Below are 19891 nucleotides of genomic sequence, written 5' to 3'. Positions count from 1 at the left end.
AACGTCTGTTAGTCTATAAGGTGCCACAGGATTCTTTGCTGCTTTTACAGATCCAGACTAACACGGCTACCCCTCTGATACTCTTCTGCCTTCGAGAACCAATAACAGTACCTGCCCGCGGCAGCAAGCTCCGTGCGCCCACTTCGTTGTAGGGCCCCGGCTCTCCAGGCCATGGAATGGGAAGCCGGGGAGCGGAGCATGGTGCAGCTTTCACCACAGAGCTGTTCTTAGGAAGGTTCGTCTCCGCCATGGCACTCTGGAGCCAGAGTTGGACAGGACTGCAGCGGCTAGGGAGCATGGGATCTGGTGCTGCTGCATTGGTTGCAGGGGCCCGGGGTGGCCATTGCTTCCCCAGCCGCAGTCAGTGGGACAGACAGCTCTGTGTTCTACAGAAACCAAGCAGAGCAGGAGATGGCTAATCCACCTGAACAGTTTGCCGAGGCCAGAGTCAACTTAGAAAGTCAGCTCTCCCCACCCAACCCGGGCCCCAAAGCTGAACAGCAGAAGTTTGGCAAAAAGCCTGTTGAGCTACTTTACAAACACAGCCCCTGCATACACCCAGATCCTTAACAGACCAAACTGCCTGTAATTCTTATTGTCCACAATTAGGGCCTGAGAGATACCAGTGTCACCTCCATGTCCGTTAGTGGGATTGCAAATGCCTGAGATTTGGGTATTGTCCATGTCTAATGAGTGCTGATGCTCCTGTATTATCAAGGAATAAGTCAGAGCGGTTCTGTCCTAGATGGCTAGTTTGTCATCAATGCACACAGATGACATTCCTGCTTCCTATGCTCAGCTTACCCATCTGCAGCGTGTCGGGGAATCAGCTCAGCAGACCTGAACCATGTGTCTTTCCATGGATCCTTTGTAAAGTCCTTTATTTCTGCAGCGTCTCCACACCCACAGGGCTGAGGTTCTCTAGCTACATTTGCACCTGTGGGTTACTAGACACTTCAGTGACTGGTGCAGGTCAATCCCAATAATGGGCTAGACGGATAAAAGCTCTGGCCTAAATCAAATCCTCTCAGACCAGCTCAAAGTGCCTTATTTCAGACAGAGCCTTGAACGCCACTGGCTCTTTATTCTCCAGAGCTCAAGGAGAGATGAAAGTTGGGGTTGTAGCAAAAACACCAGAGTAGGACTCAGAAGAGCAGGGGTTAATTGCCTGCTCTGCGGCAGGTTCCTTGAGTGACTTGGACAAGGCAATTCATCTTGCTGTGCCTTGTGGGCCCATTTGCAAAATGGGAGCAATATTAATCCTTCTTTTCTCCCACTGTTTGTGTATTCAGAGCATAAGCTCTTATGCACGTCTTTTACCATATGTTTGTACAGCCCCTAGCACAGCAGAGCCTTGGTCTGGTTGGATCCTTCTGTGTTACCATAATACAAATAATAAATTAACTAAATAATAGTAACAACAGGCCTGCTCCTGACAGATGTTGACTGTCTCTGTTTCCATTGATGTGAATGGATGAGGCCCCACCCTAGGACTGGGCTCTAAATGACATTAAGGGACAGATTGTGATGTCCTTACTCATGGTAAATAGTATCCTGCACTACAAGTCGCCTGACTGGGATTACTAGTGGCGTAAGGCGCTACGCAGCGTGTGCCACGGTATCACAGTCTGGCCCCCAGTTCGTATTTCTGATTCAAAGACCAAATTCTGCAAGAAAGACGTTACAAAGCCCTCAAGGCAGCTGCGGCAACCTGGGCCCTAAGCCGTCACGGAAGCACAGACTTTCCACAACGACCTCGGACGTTAACGGAGATCCAGTGCTGTAAATAACGTTGCAGCTCTCTTGCTTTATGGCTGTCCAGCCACGCTGAGCATTAAGGGCCATTTTTTCCAGGGTTGCAGCCCTGGCCTAAGAGTTCAGTGACTAGAAATGGACGCAGGCAGACAATTGTCCTTTCACGGAGTGGAGGCTGATGCTTTCCGAAGATCTATGCTGCAGCAATGAGAAAACCCCTCTGCTAAGTGTAATTATACCCCGGTGCTTTGCAATTTGCCATTTCCATGCTAGGCTACCAGAATTGCTACAGTATGAGCCATTGACTTCTGTTTGGTGGAGGGGAGGGGGAAACTGGCTCAGCTTGTTCCACAACTGATATTTGGAAGGGAGGGCGCGGGTTGGTAAGTAGCATGTTAGCCTTATGTCCAGTCTTTAAGGAATTCAGTCAGCATTCATTACGAGAGCAGTAGTTACATGAGTCATTCTGTGGCTATGTGGATTTAATAGGGACTTCAAGCAGAAGCAACCTATAATTGCACATTAGGAGAAGGATGCTTAAAGTAATCAGATGTTCCAGCCACAGTCCACCACCCTGCTAGCTTTATTGGGGGCAGGGGAGTCAGGGAAGGGGTGTAACCCATCCAACTCCTCCTCATGTTCAGAGACAGAATGTAGGCCACACAAACACCATTTGCTCCCTTTGCTACCAAGGCAGGGTGACACTGCTCTCAGTGAAACCACATTTTGACACTGGCAAGATAAGAAATGTAAATATGCAGTGGTGGCAGCACAGGGCAAGGATCAACCAGAGCGCTAGACATTGGGATGGATCCTTTGGGGGTGCTGAGGGCTTCCAAACCCCACCTACTGCACTAGAAGTCAGGAGCCCGCGGACCCTCCCAGGATCGGGCCATGAGGACCGCTCGGCTGGAAACAAACACAAGTTGGACAGCGATCGTGCCAGTTCAGTGTTCTTGGAGAGCGGTCCCTTTAGGCAGAGATGAGAGTGGAGCTGGAGGAGAGGAGTTTCATAGGCAATTATGATAGGTTGAGGAGGGAGTTTAGCATGAGGGGGTGAAGAATGCATGCTCCCTCTCATCACTGCAGCAAGGGACAGGTTATCACATCTCATTTTCACCTTCTCACTGGCCCAGCTCCGTCAACATGCCTGCTTTCAAAACCATGGCTCCCTCAGAACACCCAGCCCCTGTGGATCACTTCCCCCATCTCTGTAAGGATCATTGGCTTCATCTTCCCAACGGGGATGCTGAGGAACGGAACAATGAATTGACTCGCCCGGGGCCAGAAACCAAGACAATGGATGTAAAACCCACCTGCTGGCTAGCACATATTGTGTAGTTGGGTTGCGCATGTGATACAGGAGCTAAATTGATCTAGGGCTTTTTACTTGGTTGGTTTGTTTTAAATAACACTCCCGCGCAGGAGCGCTAGGTTGGCTGCGCTAACCATTCGTGCAATCCGCTCATCTTCAGGCTCAGCCTAGAGGGAAACATTCCCATTCCCATTCCCAACTCTAGCCCCCCATGCAACACAAACCTGTAGGGTGAGTCTGGGTCCTCCTAGAGGAAGATCTCAGACACTGTGTCTGATCTTCAAGCACAAGGGCCCAGATAGTGTTTAAGGCCAGAAAGGACCATCCAGACTGGCCACCTATATATCATAAGACACTCTCAGGGGGTTAGACTAGATGATCCTTGTGATCCCTTCTAACCCTATGGTTCTATGAACACCCCCACACCAAACACAACAACGGAGATTAGATCCAAGTATTATAGCCCGCAGGAGACTCAACGATGATGTGCCACAGACGCAGTGAGCTGATACCTGAGGCCCCTGAGATGCCAGGGAGTTGACTAAATGAGGATAATCCTAGCAAACGACCTGCACTCCTTGCTGCAGAGGAAGGCAGAAAGCCTGCAAGGTCACCACCAATGTGAGCTGGGGGAACGTTCCTTCACCACCACACCTATGGCCAGCGGTTAAGACCCTGAGCATGAGCCAGCCAGCTAAGCACAGGAGAGAGACCGTCCTCGGTACCATCTCAGAGCCCTGGCCTTCCCTGTGCAGCATCCCACCTCCAGCTGTGCCTCTCTGTTGCTTCAGAGAAAGGAGATCAAAAAAACCCACCAACAGGAAGTTAGGAGCCTAAACACCTTTGAGTAGCAGGTGCAAGGTCCATAAGAAACAACATTCCCCAGTAAAGGGAGCAGGGCAAATAGTTTACAAGCAGAGGGCACGTGCTGGTGAATGCTGCCTCTACAGCTGATTTTAATGGGAAGATACCACGGGCCAAGCCTTCAGTTTCTCATGTGTTCCCAAGGGCCTATGCTGGGACAAAATGAAATCCCATTTGTGGGAATTCAGCCTAATCTATAATCTCAAGTGAGCAGCCAATGGCTGGATGCCAGAATACAAGATGTGCTCGTTCCAGTCAGTGGTAGAGCAAGTTATCATCTGCTTATGTCTTACTCCAAACGGAGGAGGTGCTCGGTACCTCAGAGAATCAGGCGCTTTGCTTTGACAACATTAGTCAGGCAAGCTGCCTACACTCTCAAGACCACAGTCAAGGGACAGACAACTTCTGTGACGTCCTCCGTCCTATCCCTGCTGCCCCGGGTCCACTGGGAACAAACTGCCTTCCTCGGATCTGCCGCTCAATGAGACATTTGTCTTGTGCTTGGCACCGGGCAGGCTGCAAAGCTTCCGTGTGCCGGATCGCCTAAACACAGCTATAAATGGAAAGAGGAGCCTCGCAGACAGAGGCCGGTCTCATTCTGCGCTCTCACGTTTAACACACCCAGCGCCACACCAGCGGCAAGGGGGCAGCGTAACTGCAGCGTACTGTAAAAGATCAGCTAAATACCGCCTCTAATTACAGAGATGAGACCTGTCACAGCATTCAAAATGCATCTTAATTGCAGGCATTAATATAAGTGGGTGACACCCTCTGAACTCCAAGACTAGGGACGCCACTGAGAGTTACAAGATTGTGCGTCTTTAAAACACGGAGCTGGCTTACCTCGTAGCAGGCTGAGACTCCCAGATCTCCCTGTTTGTTCATTTTCTGAGATGCCTGTCCCCTCCAACCGCAGAAATGGCAGCCACAGGCATTTTGATGACCATAGATTGTACAGTCCAACCCATCGGAAATACTGTAGCTATTCTACTGTGGACCTGAAGCGCCAGAACAGGTCTGCCTCATAGGCAATCCTACCCCATGGACAGATGGGGAAAACAGGTTAAATGACTTAGCCAAGGCCACATAAAATCTGTGGCAGAGCTAAGAAGAGAAGCCAGATCTGACTCTCATTCTCGGGCCTCAGCTATACAGTTAACCGTCTCCCTCTCATTAAATACAGTGAGTTCCCTTTAAATGGCACTGAGTAGGGGTGACAACTCTGTATTTATATTTGACACCCAGCCAACGTCAGTGCAGCAGCTTAGGCGGTTATGGTGGCTCATATTTGGCCCACAACTGCCTCTGCAAAGTGGTGACACCCGAATAAGAGAAGCAACTTGGGACTTCTGGGACCATCTTTTGAGCTCCTGTGATGCAAGCTTGGCCCATCCCACTTAGATCTTGGTCTATAAATCTGACAGCTGAGCTGCTCCAAGAGCAACTGCTCACTAAAATTGCACATAAACCCTGCACTCTGAGTCACAGCCACCCCACCTCCTTGAGACCTGAGAGGACACAGCCCCCAGGGAACCACTGCCCCAGCCCTGCACCACCAAAACAGAGGGATGTGATTGAAGAGGGAACACCTACAACCCTCTTAGCAAAGGCATTTACCACCAATTGCCTCAAATGGAGAGATGTGTGGGGGGTGTTTTATGGCAAATGGATGCCCCCGGCAACATTACACTGCTGTCCTTTTCCTTTAGGCCAGGGAGGGGTGCTTAGCACCACCTACTACTGGTGGTGGAAAAGCCAGCAGCCAAGTTTGGGAGCAATACCCTTACCAAGGATCAAGAAGTGATACAGCCATCAGAACAAGCCTGCCACCAGGACTGCCGCTGTCCCCTTGCAAACCATATGGCTCATGATGGCCAGAACCTCCTCCGCTGGCATTACGACACTAGCATAATACCTGGTCTGCAGGGAATCAGATTGGGTCTGCTGCCTCCATATCCCTGCAAAACTGAGGCTCTCCCACGGCCCTAGATGCTGAGCTCCATGGTGATGCACTGTTGCATTTGCTTGGGAGTTTAGGTCCATATGCTGCATGAGGAAAGACACCTCTTTACAAATGAGAAATTAAGCCCAGAGCAGATGTTTTAAGACTTATTGGAACTGGGTGTGCCCTCCCCCACCCAGCTAGGACTAAGATTTCACTAAGACACCACCACTGGCGTTTAGGTGTGTGCACACATTGAATACAGCCCACCCAGTCATCCCTCACTGGCAGCTGTAACGTGCCTCTTTGTTCAAAGCAAGAATGAGACCCCACGTTTTGAGAAAAATATGTATTTTTATTGGATTCAACAAGAGGGACCCAAATCTCAGCTGCAAACATCCATAGCTCCTCTCTGATAACGACTAGGACTTTCCACCAACATCCTTTTGTATAGTTTGATCCGCTCCAACAATGAAAGGGCAACTCAGTCAGGAGTTTTGCTGCTCCGCTCAGGGTCAGGCCAATGCAGAGAGGCAGTTTAGTCACTAGTTCATGAACAGTCATCGCGGGACCTAGTGGCAGGACAGAGAAGACAACCTAAAAAGGAACTGGAGAGAATCACTTTTAAAAGGACTTGATTCTCTCCCAGCCCTGGCAAGGTTAAGGCACACTTGCGGGGCGGGTTCAAAGGAGTTTTGAACTGGAGATGAAGTTTTTGTTCATGAAAGTTACATACCAACAAGATGCATCAGCTGTAGGCTTCAGTAGAAGGGCAAGCCCCCTTCTGCTTTGGGGAGACAGCAAGGGGCACAGTTTTGCCCAGGTTAGGCTGGCACCAGCCCCATGACAGTAACCGTACTGGACTTGTGACAAAGGGGGATTTGGCCTCCAGGTGTCGGTTTCTGCTGCTGGAGATGCCAGCCTGTTCACTGCTACTGTAACTGAACCTCAGGCTATTCCAGCTCGACTTCCCATAATGGAGAAGTATCACGGCTGGCTAGAGCCGGCCATTGTCAGCGTTTTCAGAACAGCTCCCATCCCCACCGAGTCAGTATTGAGAGCTAAACTCCTGAGTGCCCATATGGGAGCCAAGCTTTTCTTGCACCTATCTAAGCTGTGTTAATGTCTCACCTGCTGAGCAGTTTTTTTTAACCCATGTGAGGCTACACTGTGTTTTACAGTCCATTGCTGCCACTTCGTAAGACCGGCACCAGCAGTGTTTAAATACTCGCCATGCAATTTTCACAGAGGACCAACGTGGTGGGCTAAGCTATTCCCTACCCACTACTGTTAGCCATTTAACACCCTCCCAGCACCAGTAATTTGACAAGCTGCAAGGGAAGGAAGGGTGCACCATACTGAAGTAGAAAAATCTTTTGGGGTGTTGCCATACTTCTTTCTTCCTACGGCCATGTACTCATGCCTCTGGAGTAGCCTCTCTTTTAGGGACTAGACTACCTGAAGTGCAAACAGGGAGCATTTAGACACCAAGATTGGAATTCAGATTCTTTGAAGGACTGTGTTTACACCTCATGCCAACTCAACCAATTTGTAGACTGATCAGTCATTTTTAGTGGGGGGCAGGGCCTGAAATATTAAAGCTACCCTACCCTGGGTGTGTGAAGCAAACAAGAAATCTGTTGAATTTAATACACTGTATTTATTTGTAACAGATTCTAAAGAATCTAGTGAGTCTATGTCAAGCCCATTGCATGACAAGTGATACAGATGCAGAAAAAAATGAACATTTGAAACAAAATAAAAAAAAAGAGTGCCAGACTATAGGAATCTTCAGATTTTCTACAAGTGGTAGCATATCACACTGCAAGGAATCAACCACTCCCATTCACAAGAGAGCCATACCCCACACACGCCACAATTCAAAAGTGCAACCTTCGTTTAAGTTTCCCCCACCACCAATCAAGCCTTTAGTTGTAGGGAAACTTTACATTCTGTTAGAGAAAGAGGGAGTTCTGTCACTGCCCTGGAAAGATCGTAGTTTAGTTCATCTACCTTCACACTTTGTGGTAAAAAGAGTACAAGAGAAGCCTCCCTGCCCAAAATAAAATAAGAAGTGCAGCATGCTACAGATCAGCTGTGTTAATCGTAAGTTTAACAAAAAGTTCAAAGCCAGATCTCCCCATAAAGTGAGTGAGGATTGCATCTCTAGAGAGCCTAGTTAGTTAGTTTTCAGAAAACAGCCTTTAAACCAGTTTTTCAGCACCAGGAAAAAACTAAATTTGAAACCCCTCTATGTCAGGCATTGCAACAGGAAGCAGGCTCTGGGCATCAAGAAGTTATATGTAGCAGAGTTTACCCCATAAGTTGTATCATGATTACTCATGCAAATCAACGTGTACGATCTGAGAGCATGAGGTCATTGTTAAACCTACCAACTACGACAGGTAGTGGCAGGGCCCTGTTCTTCACCATTCTTACTGGATAAAGATGAAAGAAGCAAAGTTGGAGCCGATTTGTTTAAGCTTGTTAGTATTCAGAGAAATGCGTTCACAAGCTCCAACCCTCCCTCCCCTGCACACTCCCCCCCACGCAAGAAGGTAAAATTCTGGTTATACATATTCCAAGTATCTAATCTTTATTAGATTGTTCAGTCTGCCCAGCTGTGGTACAGTTTTATAACAACCAGAAAACAAGTTAGTAAAAATACTCAAGTATATTTGTCTTTGAAGAAGCACCGTGAAGTGACTAGTGTTGTGTACTCCCAGAGCTGCGCACTTCTCTTTTTGAGCAGAAGATGCCTGATGTCTCAGTTGTACCAGCTTCACAAACCCATGCATAGTTAAGTCTCAAAAATGTGATGTTGCAAAGGAATGGATAAGCAATCCAGACAACTCAGGGCAGGACTGTTTGTACTCTATACACACACCACAACTTCAGAGGCAGAACATTTGCATAAGATACACCAAAACGCTCTCAGGCATAAAGGTTTGTTTTGATTTTTTTTTTTTTTTTTTTTTAAAAAAGGATATACCTTTTCCTAAAGCCAAACTTAAGGAGTTTGAGTTTTTTTTTTTGTTTTATACACAAAAGAAGTCATCTTTCATTTCTAATGAGATTACGAATGTAAAATGCTATCTGTTGCTCAGATGTGGAATTGTGTAGCTGAAAAACAGGCTGCTTTTGACAAAAGGACCAAGGGCACAGAAAGGCAGATTTCTTCTCTAGCCAAGGCAGGCTAGTATCAAGAGAATCTGCTAGAGCTCTAAGACTGAATCGAATACTGAAGCGACAGGGCTTGAAGCATTTGACCTAAAACTGGCTCCAGCCTACATAAAATCAACTGCTACGGTTAACGGTTTGACTAGCCATTAGTTGCTTTGTGCTTCAGGACAAGCCTGGTCTCTCCCAGATAGCCCAGCTGGCCACTGGTTGTTTGTGCATTAAAACTACACTGCATGCCAAAAAGTAGCAGCATTTCAAATTCCCTAGAAGGAATACAGCTTTGTACTAGTATAACGTAGGGCAGACTCCCAAACACAGCCCTTGCGTTGCTGTTTATGTACACAAAAGTTAGCTGAGAATTTTGGCACTGCAGATTTTGGCGCTTTTTAGTGGATACTTGGATAGGTCTCTGCTTCCCATTTCCATAAAGCTCTGCCCAGCATTCTCTGCAACGCAGTGCTTCCCCAGCCCCAGCGTCCCATGTTACATTTAGACATATACATTCAATGCCAACCCCCACCTCTGTGTGACTCAGCTTTGACTATGATGAGATACTATTAGCTGGCCCCTCACAAGCAGCAAGCCATGCCAAAAGCCTTAGCAACACAGAACCTGCAATCCAACATCTGTTTATGTTACTAGAAATGATCAAATGACCCCCTCCCATCCAAAACAAAACACATTTTCATCTTGAGACATCCCCACACAAGCACTTAGGGACCTTAGCCCCTGACCAAAAAAATAAAGGTTTACAGTACAGTCGTCTTTATATTGTTACAGGCACTTAACAGGATTCTTTGGTCCTTCAAAGGAATCAGCCACTCTGGCTTCTATCTTCAGAAACCATGAGTCTGCACAACCCTTAACACCTCCTGCACGAAAAGGAAATTCAGACTGATTTGCATTTCAGGGCAGTGCAGCTCTACCTTTAATCTAACCCTACAATCCCCCCTAACTCCCCCATTGCCTACATAATTCATAAGTCTTCCTGTAAACATCTTGGATCATCTACAGTTTCCATAACACTGCACATCCAATCTCCACAGCGTACAGCAGACACAGCTAGTTCCAAACAAACTTGGGAACAAGAAACTCTTGAGAAAGAGTCCAGTATATTGCCTTTTGTCACAGTTCTTCCAGAAGGCTGCCAAGGCCAGGGAGCACCCTGGAATACAGATCCTGGCGAGTGTTGTCCATGCTCAGTTACAAGGAAGCCATGTTGGGTAGGAGTGACTGCAAGGCCGAAGGGGTTGCACATGGGTGACGTAGTAGTTGAAGTTTATTTCGCTGACGTACGGTGCTGGCTGATAGTAGCAGGTCACATTGGTTACTGTCGGGATGATGTTCTGCTCAGCCAGCACCCTCACAGCCAGCATGGCAATGAGGTTCAGAGTTTGCCTCCTTTCGTGTCCCATCAGGCACACTGTACTCTCATTCACCACCCGGTGCAGGGTCATTAGGCAGTCATACCTTTTGCTCTCCATCCCAACAAAGTGACTCTGAAGGTAACACTCAAGCTTCCGCTGCTGTTCTCCAATGTCAGAAAAGTCTATGAAAAACCTGGAGCACATGTATCTCTGTAGCGCCTTCATATCTACTTCCGACTTGGGCTTAAACCCCCTCACCAGGAGATTGCAGTACTTCAGAAGCCCACCACCTCTGATTTCTTCTGGGTTCCTGGTGGCGATGATTCGGCTCCTGAGATGGTCCATTGCTTCCCCAAAGTCCCCATACATGCTTTCCCCAGTGACTGTGGGGTGGAAGTTCTCAGACATGGGGTTCTCTGAACACTCTCTGAATAGTAACAGCGAATCCAATATGATCTGGAAGGAGTCCACGCTGAACTCAAACTGCCGTCTGAGAGAGTCCACAAATTTGAGTTCCACATTTTTCCCACTGTTATTAGACAGTGATATAAGGCTCCAGCGGTCTGTTTCATTACATACTTTCACTAGTTTCTGCACATATGCCTCCTTCAGAGTCATGGGGGTGATCTTGTCTTTGTTTACTCCTTCTGGGAGGAAGTCCAGGAGACAGTCCATGACCACATCTTTTACTAGCTGGAAAGAATCCTCACTCTTCAGATCCACACAAAAAATGAGGTCCAAGTCTTTGTACCCTAGGCCACTATCTTGATGTAGGACATGGCTAGCTGCTGAGCCATTCAACCTGACATTATGGACGGCAATTCCCTTCTTTTCCAGACGGCTGCGGACCACCTGAGATACAGAGAGAGAGAGAGAGAGAGCGCGCGTGTCATTGTCTATATAGTACTAAGGTGGTGTTCTTAGAATGGGATGTTAGAACAGAAATTGGGCCTGCATGTTGAAGTAGGTCATGCCAGCATAACAGAAGGAGACGGGTTATCATTCCTATTACAGATAGGGAAGCTTGGAGGTACTCCAGAGAGAAAGGCTAGAGACCTATACACTTCAGAAGGCTCCATGTTTGCAGCAGTCACTGGATTTAAAAAGGGGCCTCAGCTGCTTGTTCTTACATTGGCATGCTCCTGGCAGAAAGTGAGCATCTGTTCTCCTGCTTCTGTTCTACAGCTGTTAACTGCTCCCACCCAATTATCTCCAGGCAGCAACTGTCTGAGCAGGTTCACTGCGAGATCTGTTTCCTCAAGTCTCTTGATTCTTATCAAATAAGAGTCTTAGGTAACAGTTTTGGCTCATTAATCTGGAGCTGCAACTGATCCAGGGAGAAGTGCCCAAATGCCGAAACAGTGAAGTCCCAATTTTTATTTGATTGGAGTAGCTGTATTTGTACATGTTTTAGAAGTTCTCCTAACCTTGCCAAGGCTCAAAGGCAAACTAAGAAGCTAGAGTTGCTGAAATGCACTTGCCATGAGTGTGCAAGTTCATGTCTTAACTAGCAAGTGTATCCTAATAATTTCCAGTGTGTCAGTGTTTTGCATTTGACACCTTGCCAGGTTTAAGAGGCAGCTTTTAATCTAACAGGTGTTGTTACCTTGAGCAATTTTAATCCTGCCTCCTCAATATTGACACACCCACATATACAACACCTTTGAAGCTTTGTTCATTTAATATGAAGCTGAATCACTTTCCTGATGACAAACATGCATTAGGCTGAAATAACCCCAAGATCATAAAATATGAACTACCTATTCCAGACATCAGCTAGCAATTGAGGATGGTAACTTCCTCTTAGCAAAACATTTGAGCTCTATATTACACACAATCAGGACCTCAAACTGAGTACTTTGGCACAGATTCATTCTTCATCTTCCTTTAATATCAGGTTATTCAGACAAAAAGTTGAAAATTAAGGCTGTGAAACCAACATCAAGAAAGCCTAAGAATCCTACCCCCCCCACAAAAAAAGCTAGTCCTCAACTTGATTTGCCTAATGTGCCCCTGAAATTACTGAAGTGTTTGGGCCCCAAGAGGGACTCTTCCAGAACGAATACTTTCAAAGTTGTGGCTGAACTAAGTGGAACCAGTTCCAGTCAAGTAAAGTTTTCCTAGTTAAGTGGAAGCTAGCTATAGAGTTTCAACTAATCCTAATGCTGCCCTTCAGTTAAAGTACCTAGTTCTGATGGTGACTCTTCCTTTTCCAGCTGGACAGGGTCTCCCACCAACCAATGCGTGTCAGGCCCATGAACGAGACTAACAATTCCCTTTTGGATCACGCTTAACAGGAAGTTAGAGAGCCACCAATACTTACTGGAAGGTTAATGGTATCAAAATGACACTACTTTATATCAGCTAGTTTTGCGAAGGCTAGTATCACCTAGCTGCAAGTCTGCAACAGCACTTTCAAGCAAGTAGAGGGTATTCTGGTGAATGTTGGAAAACATGGAATTTTACAACTGTACACACTTGTGATTTTACAAGATGTGGTTCTTATGCTGGCATTTCCTAGTTACTCTCTGGCAGGAGCTACTGGAGCTAAGTTGGACGTTCGCCTGGACTCGCTGCCAAATTGTAAGATTCACATATCAAGTCACAGGGAACAAGTAAGCCATCTACTATTAGAGATGTCAAATCCCCACCAGTGCATGCCCCCTTACCAACACGTCAAGTAGATTAATTTTAGGTCCAATTAAGTAGTTAGTAGTAAGCTCACACCAGATTTCCAGGCCATGCATAACTAGGTCACTCATTTTCACATACTGTGTGAACATTTCCATCTCCCGTTCAATGGGCAAAGAATGCTTTCTATTTAGGCATTGTTTATAATCGAGTCAAATAAGTTCAGCGTATAAAGTAAGAAACTTCATACCAATTATGGTCAATCACAGTGAATGTATGTTAGACCAGAGTTACAAAATTGTATCTTCCCCCCCACATGCATATTATTTTGAATATGATGTAGGGGCTACAGTTTTATACTAGTCAGTCTAGTATTAGATATGGGTCAAGAAGATTGACGCAGAGTCAGGACCAGACTCAAAGTCTTTGCTGCATACAAGTAATAGGAACTCAACCCCCTGTTGGGTTTAAGATTCATCCCAAGACCTAGAAGATGTTTTGGATCCAGGATTCAACATCCCTGCTCTCTGAAATCCAGGGGGGTTTATGGCTGCATTTCTCTGAATAGTCCAAATGCTCATGGCCAGAAGAGTTTAAAACACGAACAGCCCATGAAGGTAGTACACTGGCTGTGCGTCCAGCTGCCTAATACAATCCTGCTCCAACTGAAGTCAATGAGGAATTCTAATTTATAAGAATGGCAACAGGATTAGGCACAAATCGAACATAAGAATGGCCAGACTGGGTCAGACCAAAGGTCCATCTAGCCCAGTATCCTGTCTTCAGACAGTGGCCAATGCCAGGTGCCCCAGAGGAAATGAACAGAACAGGGAATCACCAAATGATCCATCCTGTAACTCATTCCCAGCTTCTGGCAATGAGGCTGGGGCACCATCCCTACCCATCCTGGCTAATAGCCATTGAGGGACCTATCCTCCCATGAATTTATCTAGTTCTTTTTGGAACCAAGCCTTGCAGGATTCAAACGTCTGGAGAGTCCGTGTTCTCTCATGGATCACACCGCACTGTTCCAAATGATACCTGCCCATGCAGAAGACTGGATAGGAGTAGTAGGATCTGTTGTCCCAACTGTAGAGGGACAAGAGCATTTGAAATCTATTACTCACTGCTAGCACTAGGATAAAGCATACAGGGGGATAGACAAGTGTTCCCTAAGAGGATTGTCCATTTCATCAGAAGCAGGTCAGCAGTACAGAGTACCTCACTATATATGGTACAGCTGAGCAATTCTGACAATCAGGTGGCAGGCACTAACAAAACCTGCCTGTATTTTGGCCTGGTATTCTCTACATCATTTGAGTAGCAGGTTATATATAACCAAGCATTACAAAGTGACTGCCTTTTTAGGTTACTTGTTTCAAATTACTCAGACCTAAACTCTGAGAGCGCCAACGTGCCTGGTCAGAATTACTGTCCTCAGTATATACAGTAAGTTGCTAGTGCCAAGACTGTAAACATCCTTTAATCTGCTATCACACAGCTAAGACTAAAGGAAGAAAGTTTCACTTTAGTTTAGTTACTGCTCTGGATATTAAGTTTCACAACTGGTGGAATATTTGATGCTAGATATCTAGCTTCTGCCAGTGTCAGCTTTCCACTGCTCTAGACAAATCAAGCTTTGCACTCTAATAGCTTCCTATCATTTGCGTCATTAAATCTTTCATATCATATATTTGCACTTCAACAAAATGTGGAGGTCCAATTGAGTTAGCATAACCATAAGGGCTGTTTATTAGCTGAAGTCACATGGCATTTGAAAATGCCTTTAATACAAAGCAATTTGCTCAATTTCCAAACTTAAGCCAAGTACTCCAAGAGGTAGAGATCTTGAAATCCTAGATTAGTTTCTTGTGAAAGCCAGTTTGGTTTGTGAACAGGCTTTTTAATTAGAAGCCAACATGCTTGATTTTACATTTGATGAGTCATTACTAAGGAATGAAGAAGCCTCCCTTCCGTGAATACGCAGCAGCTTATTTGAACTACCGACAACCAACATCCTAATACGGTTGCTATGTGGAAGATGTGTGTACCTGATGCACAAATGGAGACTCAAGGATCCACCATAGTGCAAATGCAGAGACCACTAAGCCATGGGGCACTTGTTCAATCTAGTGATAGAACTCTGCATCTCCTGAAGCCCTCAAATGCATGGCAAGCCTTTCTGCTAAGCTGTGAATGTTGCTATTTCTATATGAAAAGTGCAATATTAAAGCACTGCGGTTATTACTTTATGGTTAACCAATCCCTGTTAATTTGGGAAGATTAGATATGGCATAGAACAGTGGTTTTCATAGGGTTCCCCCCCCCCACCCCGGTTACCCAGTTGAAGAAAATTGCTGATGCCTGCAACTCAGAGCTGGGGATGTAGAATGGGCTCAGGGGTGAGGGCTGCGGGGTGGGATCAGGAATAAGGGGGCTCTGGGCTGGGGGTGCAGGCTCTGGAGTGGGGCCAGGGATGAAGGGTTTGGAGAGGCTCAGGGCTGGGGCAGGGGGATTACCTCGGGCGGCTCTCAGTCAGTGGCACAGTGGGGGTGCTAAGGCAGGCTTCTTGCCTGTCCTGGCACCACGGACCACTCTATGCCCTGGAAGCAGCTAGCAGCAACTCCTAAGTAGAGGCGCACAAATGGCTCCATGTGGCTCTCGCCCACAGGCTCTGCCCAGCTGGTGCTCGGGGCGGGGGCAGCACATGGAGCCCCATGGCCTCCCCACCTAGGAGCCGGACCTGCTGCTGACTGCTTCCAGGGCATAGCACGGTGTTAGAACCAGTAGGGACTAGCCTGCCTTAGCTGGGCAGCACTGCTGACGGGACTTTTAACAGCTCGGCTGCCAGTGCTGACCAGAGCCACGGCGACCCAGTACTGGGTTGTGACCCACAGTTTGAAGACCACCGGCATAGAGTATGCAGTTTAAAGTCAGTTTGACAAGAACTGAAGGACACTTAAATTTGATGCAACCTTTAAGGAAGGGTTTACAAAATACAAGGCCTTGTTTCCAACAGGCATAATGTATTTTATGGAAACGGTTTAAATAGCCACTCCCTTTCAATCTTTGCCACCCAGATTTTGCAGTTCTGGGAAACTCCAGTTGGCACCAAACTTGAATCACTGGACAAGTTGATAGGCAGTTTACTCTGCCCTAAGTGAGAAGTAACTTATATTTACAATTCATTTTTAATCTAGTGTTTTGGTAAAGAAGCCAACTCAAAATAAGTTGGAAGGTAACAGTGATCCTTTCACATTAAGCATTGCTCCATTAGCAACTATAACAAAAGTAAACTATAGATTAAGTCCCTAGTGGTCCTAAATCCACCAATAGTAAATTGGAATAGAACACATTCTCTTAAATGTCAATGTAAGTGGTGTAACTGTGCAAGCAATACTAATTGCACCCCTTTGTCCCTACATAGCTAAAGTTTAGCTTTCATTATTCAGACTTCAGAAGTCTGAGATGGGGTCATCGGGTCCCGGCATTAATTTACATTGACAAATCCCGACATTCAATATCCCCTTGACATTCAGACAACTGAGGCTGAACTGTACTGCTTTAAGCAGCGGAAAAAATTCAGAGACTAGTTGAGGTGCCCATTAGTGCATTTTTTGCCGTACCTGCTGCATCTATCCTACCGTAAAGGATCTCATAGCCTTACAGAACCTAGCCTGGGTTGATGGAATTTGAATTTACTGCACATATTAAAAACAGATGTTTGTAATAACTAAAGTAGTCCCATGTTGCCCTCTACCGATGTGGCAGTTCTAAATGAACTTTGCTATTTGCCATTTACATGATTAAAATATTAGGTTAATGCAGGATGTCCAGGATCCAAGACTGAGTTTTTAGGTTAACAGGAAAATGTCAACAAGACGACAAGGGACAAGCCAAGACGCAGAAGAATGTTAACTGATACAGGGAATCTAATCCGAAGGCAATACTGAATGACTTTGCCTGTGATGACCCCTCGGTTTCCTGTACATCATGTGCTTCAGTCTGGGTGAGGTAGCAGCAAGAACCAGAGGCCTTGCATAGTAAGAGATGGATGTAGAGTGAAAAATCTACTATCTTAGCTTCGGCTAGGAGAAATATTTGCTTCATCTGGAGAATTCCTGAGCCTGGGTGGCAAGATGCCAAGGGTGAGAGACTGGATATCACTGTCTCAGCAGTTTTATTTTCTGCTAGCAGATTTCAAGCCCCATATAAGCAGACAGAGAGAGCAAGCACAGGACCAGCCTGAGTGCAGCCTCATCAGAGCAGAGTCCAAAACTTCTGCACAAACTGCGTATGAAAAATCAGAGAGTCAACAGTGGCCTTTAAAGTTTCTTGTGACCTCCTTTTCCTATGCAGGGAGCCTACCAGCTGGTTTGGAAAAACTGGATGAGTTTCAGGTAGCTCCATAGCATGCTTGACTATGGAGGAACTGCCCTTGCCCAAACATGCAGTCTGTCTCCCATCAAGCAGGGGGATTTAAACACAAGTTGTTCTGGAGAGGGAAACACCCTTTGGCAGAAAATACTGGGTCTCTGCATCTCACAGCTCCCTCCCATCCCCATGGCAGTTTCTCAAACAGGAGCGGGTCAGAACAGCTCCCATTGGAAGTGCTGCCTTTGCCAAGTCACAATCCTCATGTAGGGGGGACCCTTTGAACCCAGCCTTGCTAGCTGATCTGCTGGCTTCCAACAGCCCAGCGTGAAGGACTGCAGCAGACCCGCTTTGGCCCATGAGCAACGTTGGGCAGGAGCCACCGCACGCTTTTACAGGACAGGGGTGACCTTTAACAGGGAGGCGGGTTGCAGGAGGGCCTACAAGGCCCCCTCCTTTGCCAGCACCGTGCACAAGGGACCCTCCCCACCATTATGTCACACTGGGGAGCCAGTGGTCCCTCCCCACCATACCATGGAGAGTGAGGATCCAGGCCCCCCTCCTCCATACATAGTGGGGAGCCAGTGGGGGGCACCAGGCGCCCCTCCCCCCCAGTGTTGTGCACAATGGGGAGCCAGGCATCCCCCACCCCCATACATAGTGGGGAGCCAGTGGGGGGCACCAGGCACCCCTGCCCCCAGTGTTGTGCAGTGGGGAGCCAGGCACCCCCTCCTCCATACATAGTGGGGAGCCAGTGGGGGGGCCACCAGGCACCCCTCCCCCCAGTGTTGTGCACAGTGGGGAGCCAGGCATCCCCCCCACCTCCCCAGGGCCATGCATGGCAAGGGACCCCCCGCCCCCTTGTCAGGGGCTGGCTCTAGCCAGCATTGGACCCCCTACCCCGCCGGGGGGCTGAGGGACACCGCGCCCCCCCCTCACCTGCACGATCCTGCGGGGCCGCACGGACAGGGTGGGGAAGTTGCCCCGGCCGTGGATGGGGACAGCCTCGCCCAGGATCTGGTCCAGCCGCTGCACCTGCTCCCAGCTCAGGACGCTGAACCGGCCGCCGGGCCGCTCCGAGCCGCCAGCCCCGGGCGCCCCCGCTGACAGCATCGCAACCCGCCCCGCGCCGCTCCTGGGAAACGCCGCCGGAAGCCGAGCCGAAGTCACCCGGAAGCGGACAAGAAAACAACCGGAAGTGAGGGGCTTTAAAAAAAAAACCCCAACAATTCTGAGGGGAAACTTCCGGAGGGGAGGCTGAGGAGAACCCGTGTGAGCCGGCACCGTGCCCGAACTCCCCCTGCTGCGCGCCGGCTACGCTGAACACTGCAGTCGCCTGAGTCCCCGGAGCCGCTTTATATACCCGACCCGCCGCGCCCCGATTGGCCTAGCCCAGCCACCAATCCCTGCAGCACTCCGAATCCTTCAAGCGCTCTCATTGGACGCAGGGAGGGGTGGGAGGAGGAGCTTCTTTCCAGGTTCGCCAATCGGGAGACGGGGCGGGGGGGAAGGCGGGGCCAAGGAGAGGGCTAGGGAAAGCTGGCTCTGGCCGGAGGCCAGTCTTGTCCCCGTCGCTGTACGGGGATCCCGCCTGTGATTGGTCAGGGCAAGAAGCCTGGGATTTAAAGGGACACGCACCGCCCGATGGAGCTAGAACTGCATTGGAATTAGGGGGATCTAGAGGTGGGAGGGGGTGAGCTGGAGCTAGGGGGGAGGGGGGCTTTGGGGGAATGGAAATGGTGGGGGGATCTGAGGGGATGAAGTTGGGACTGGGGGCGTATGTGACTCTGGGGACTGGGATGGTGCCCTCATGCCCAGGGGCGGCTCCAGGCACCAGCACAGCAAGCGCGTGCCTGTGGGGGCCAAGCCGCGGGGGGCGGCCTGCCAGTCGCTGTGAGGGTGGCAGGCAGGCGGCTTTCAGCGGCGCACCTGCGGGAGGACCTGCCAGTCCTGTGGCTTCGGCGGCAATTCAGAGGCGGGGACGCCGATGGCGCGGCACTGGCGGACCTCCCACAGGCACGCTGCCGAATCCGCGTGACCAGCGGACCGCCCATGGGCACGCCACCGAAAGCCACCTGCCTGCCGTGCTTGGGGCGGCAAAAAACATAGAGCCTATGAGGGACACCAACAGCGGCTGGGACCAACAGAGCCACCAAGGACTTTGCCGGAGTGTATTGGGCCCAGCGATTTATTTGTACAGGTGCTAGGGAGAGTCACTCTTTTCCTCACTCAAATCACCCTGCGAGGTCCTAGTTCTGTGGTGATTTATCTGCGGGCGGGGGGGAAGTCAGTGACACCTTATCTAATCCATCTGTCCCCAAGGTCTTCTTCTAGACCTTCAGCAGCTTCCCGGCCCAGGAAATATATCTTCCCCTTCCTCCTGAATTGCTCTGGTTTGCACTGTCCTAATAATACCTTGCATGTTATGACATTTGCTGAATATATTGCGAGGCACTGTTT

At 48.3% G+C, this 19891-nt stretch overlaps 1 protein-coding gene across 1 annotated transcript; it reads right to left on the bottom strand.

The window, feature by feature from the left end:
• Window positions 1-8455: 8455 nt before the first annotated feature.
• Window positions 8456-18742, bottom strand: TENT5B (terminal nucleotidyltransferase 5B). The gene is made up of 2 exons (XM_044998077.1): window positions 18371-18742; window positions 8456-11278 (listed from the first exon to the last, which is right to left on the bottom strand). Exons 1-2 carry the CDS (start codon window positions 18542-18544, stop codon window positions 10259-10261), a joined length of 1194 nt encoding a protein of 397 aa, XP_044854012.1. The 5' UTR covers window positions 18545-18742; the 3' UTR covers window positions 8456-10258.
• Window positions 18743-19891: the final 1149 nt, after the last annotated feature.

The sequence above is a fragment of the Mauremys mutica genome, chromosome 23 (assembly GCF_020497125.1).
Source record: "Mauremys mutica isolate MM-2020 ecotype Southern chromosome 23, ASM2049712v1, whole genome shotgun sequence".
NCBI lineage: Eukaryota > Metazoa > Chordata > Testudines > Geoemydidae > Mauremys > Mauremys mutica.
The sequence above is the reverse complement of the archived record's forward strand: the minus strand, read 5'-3'. Positions and strand labels throughout refer to the sequence as shown.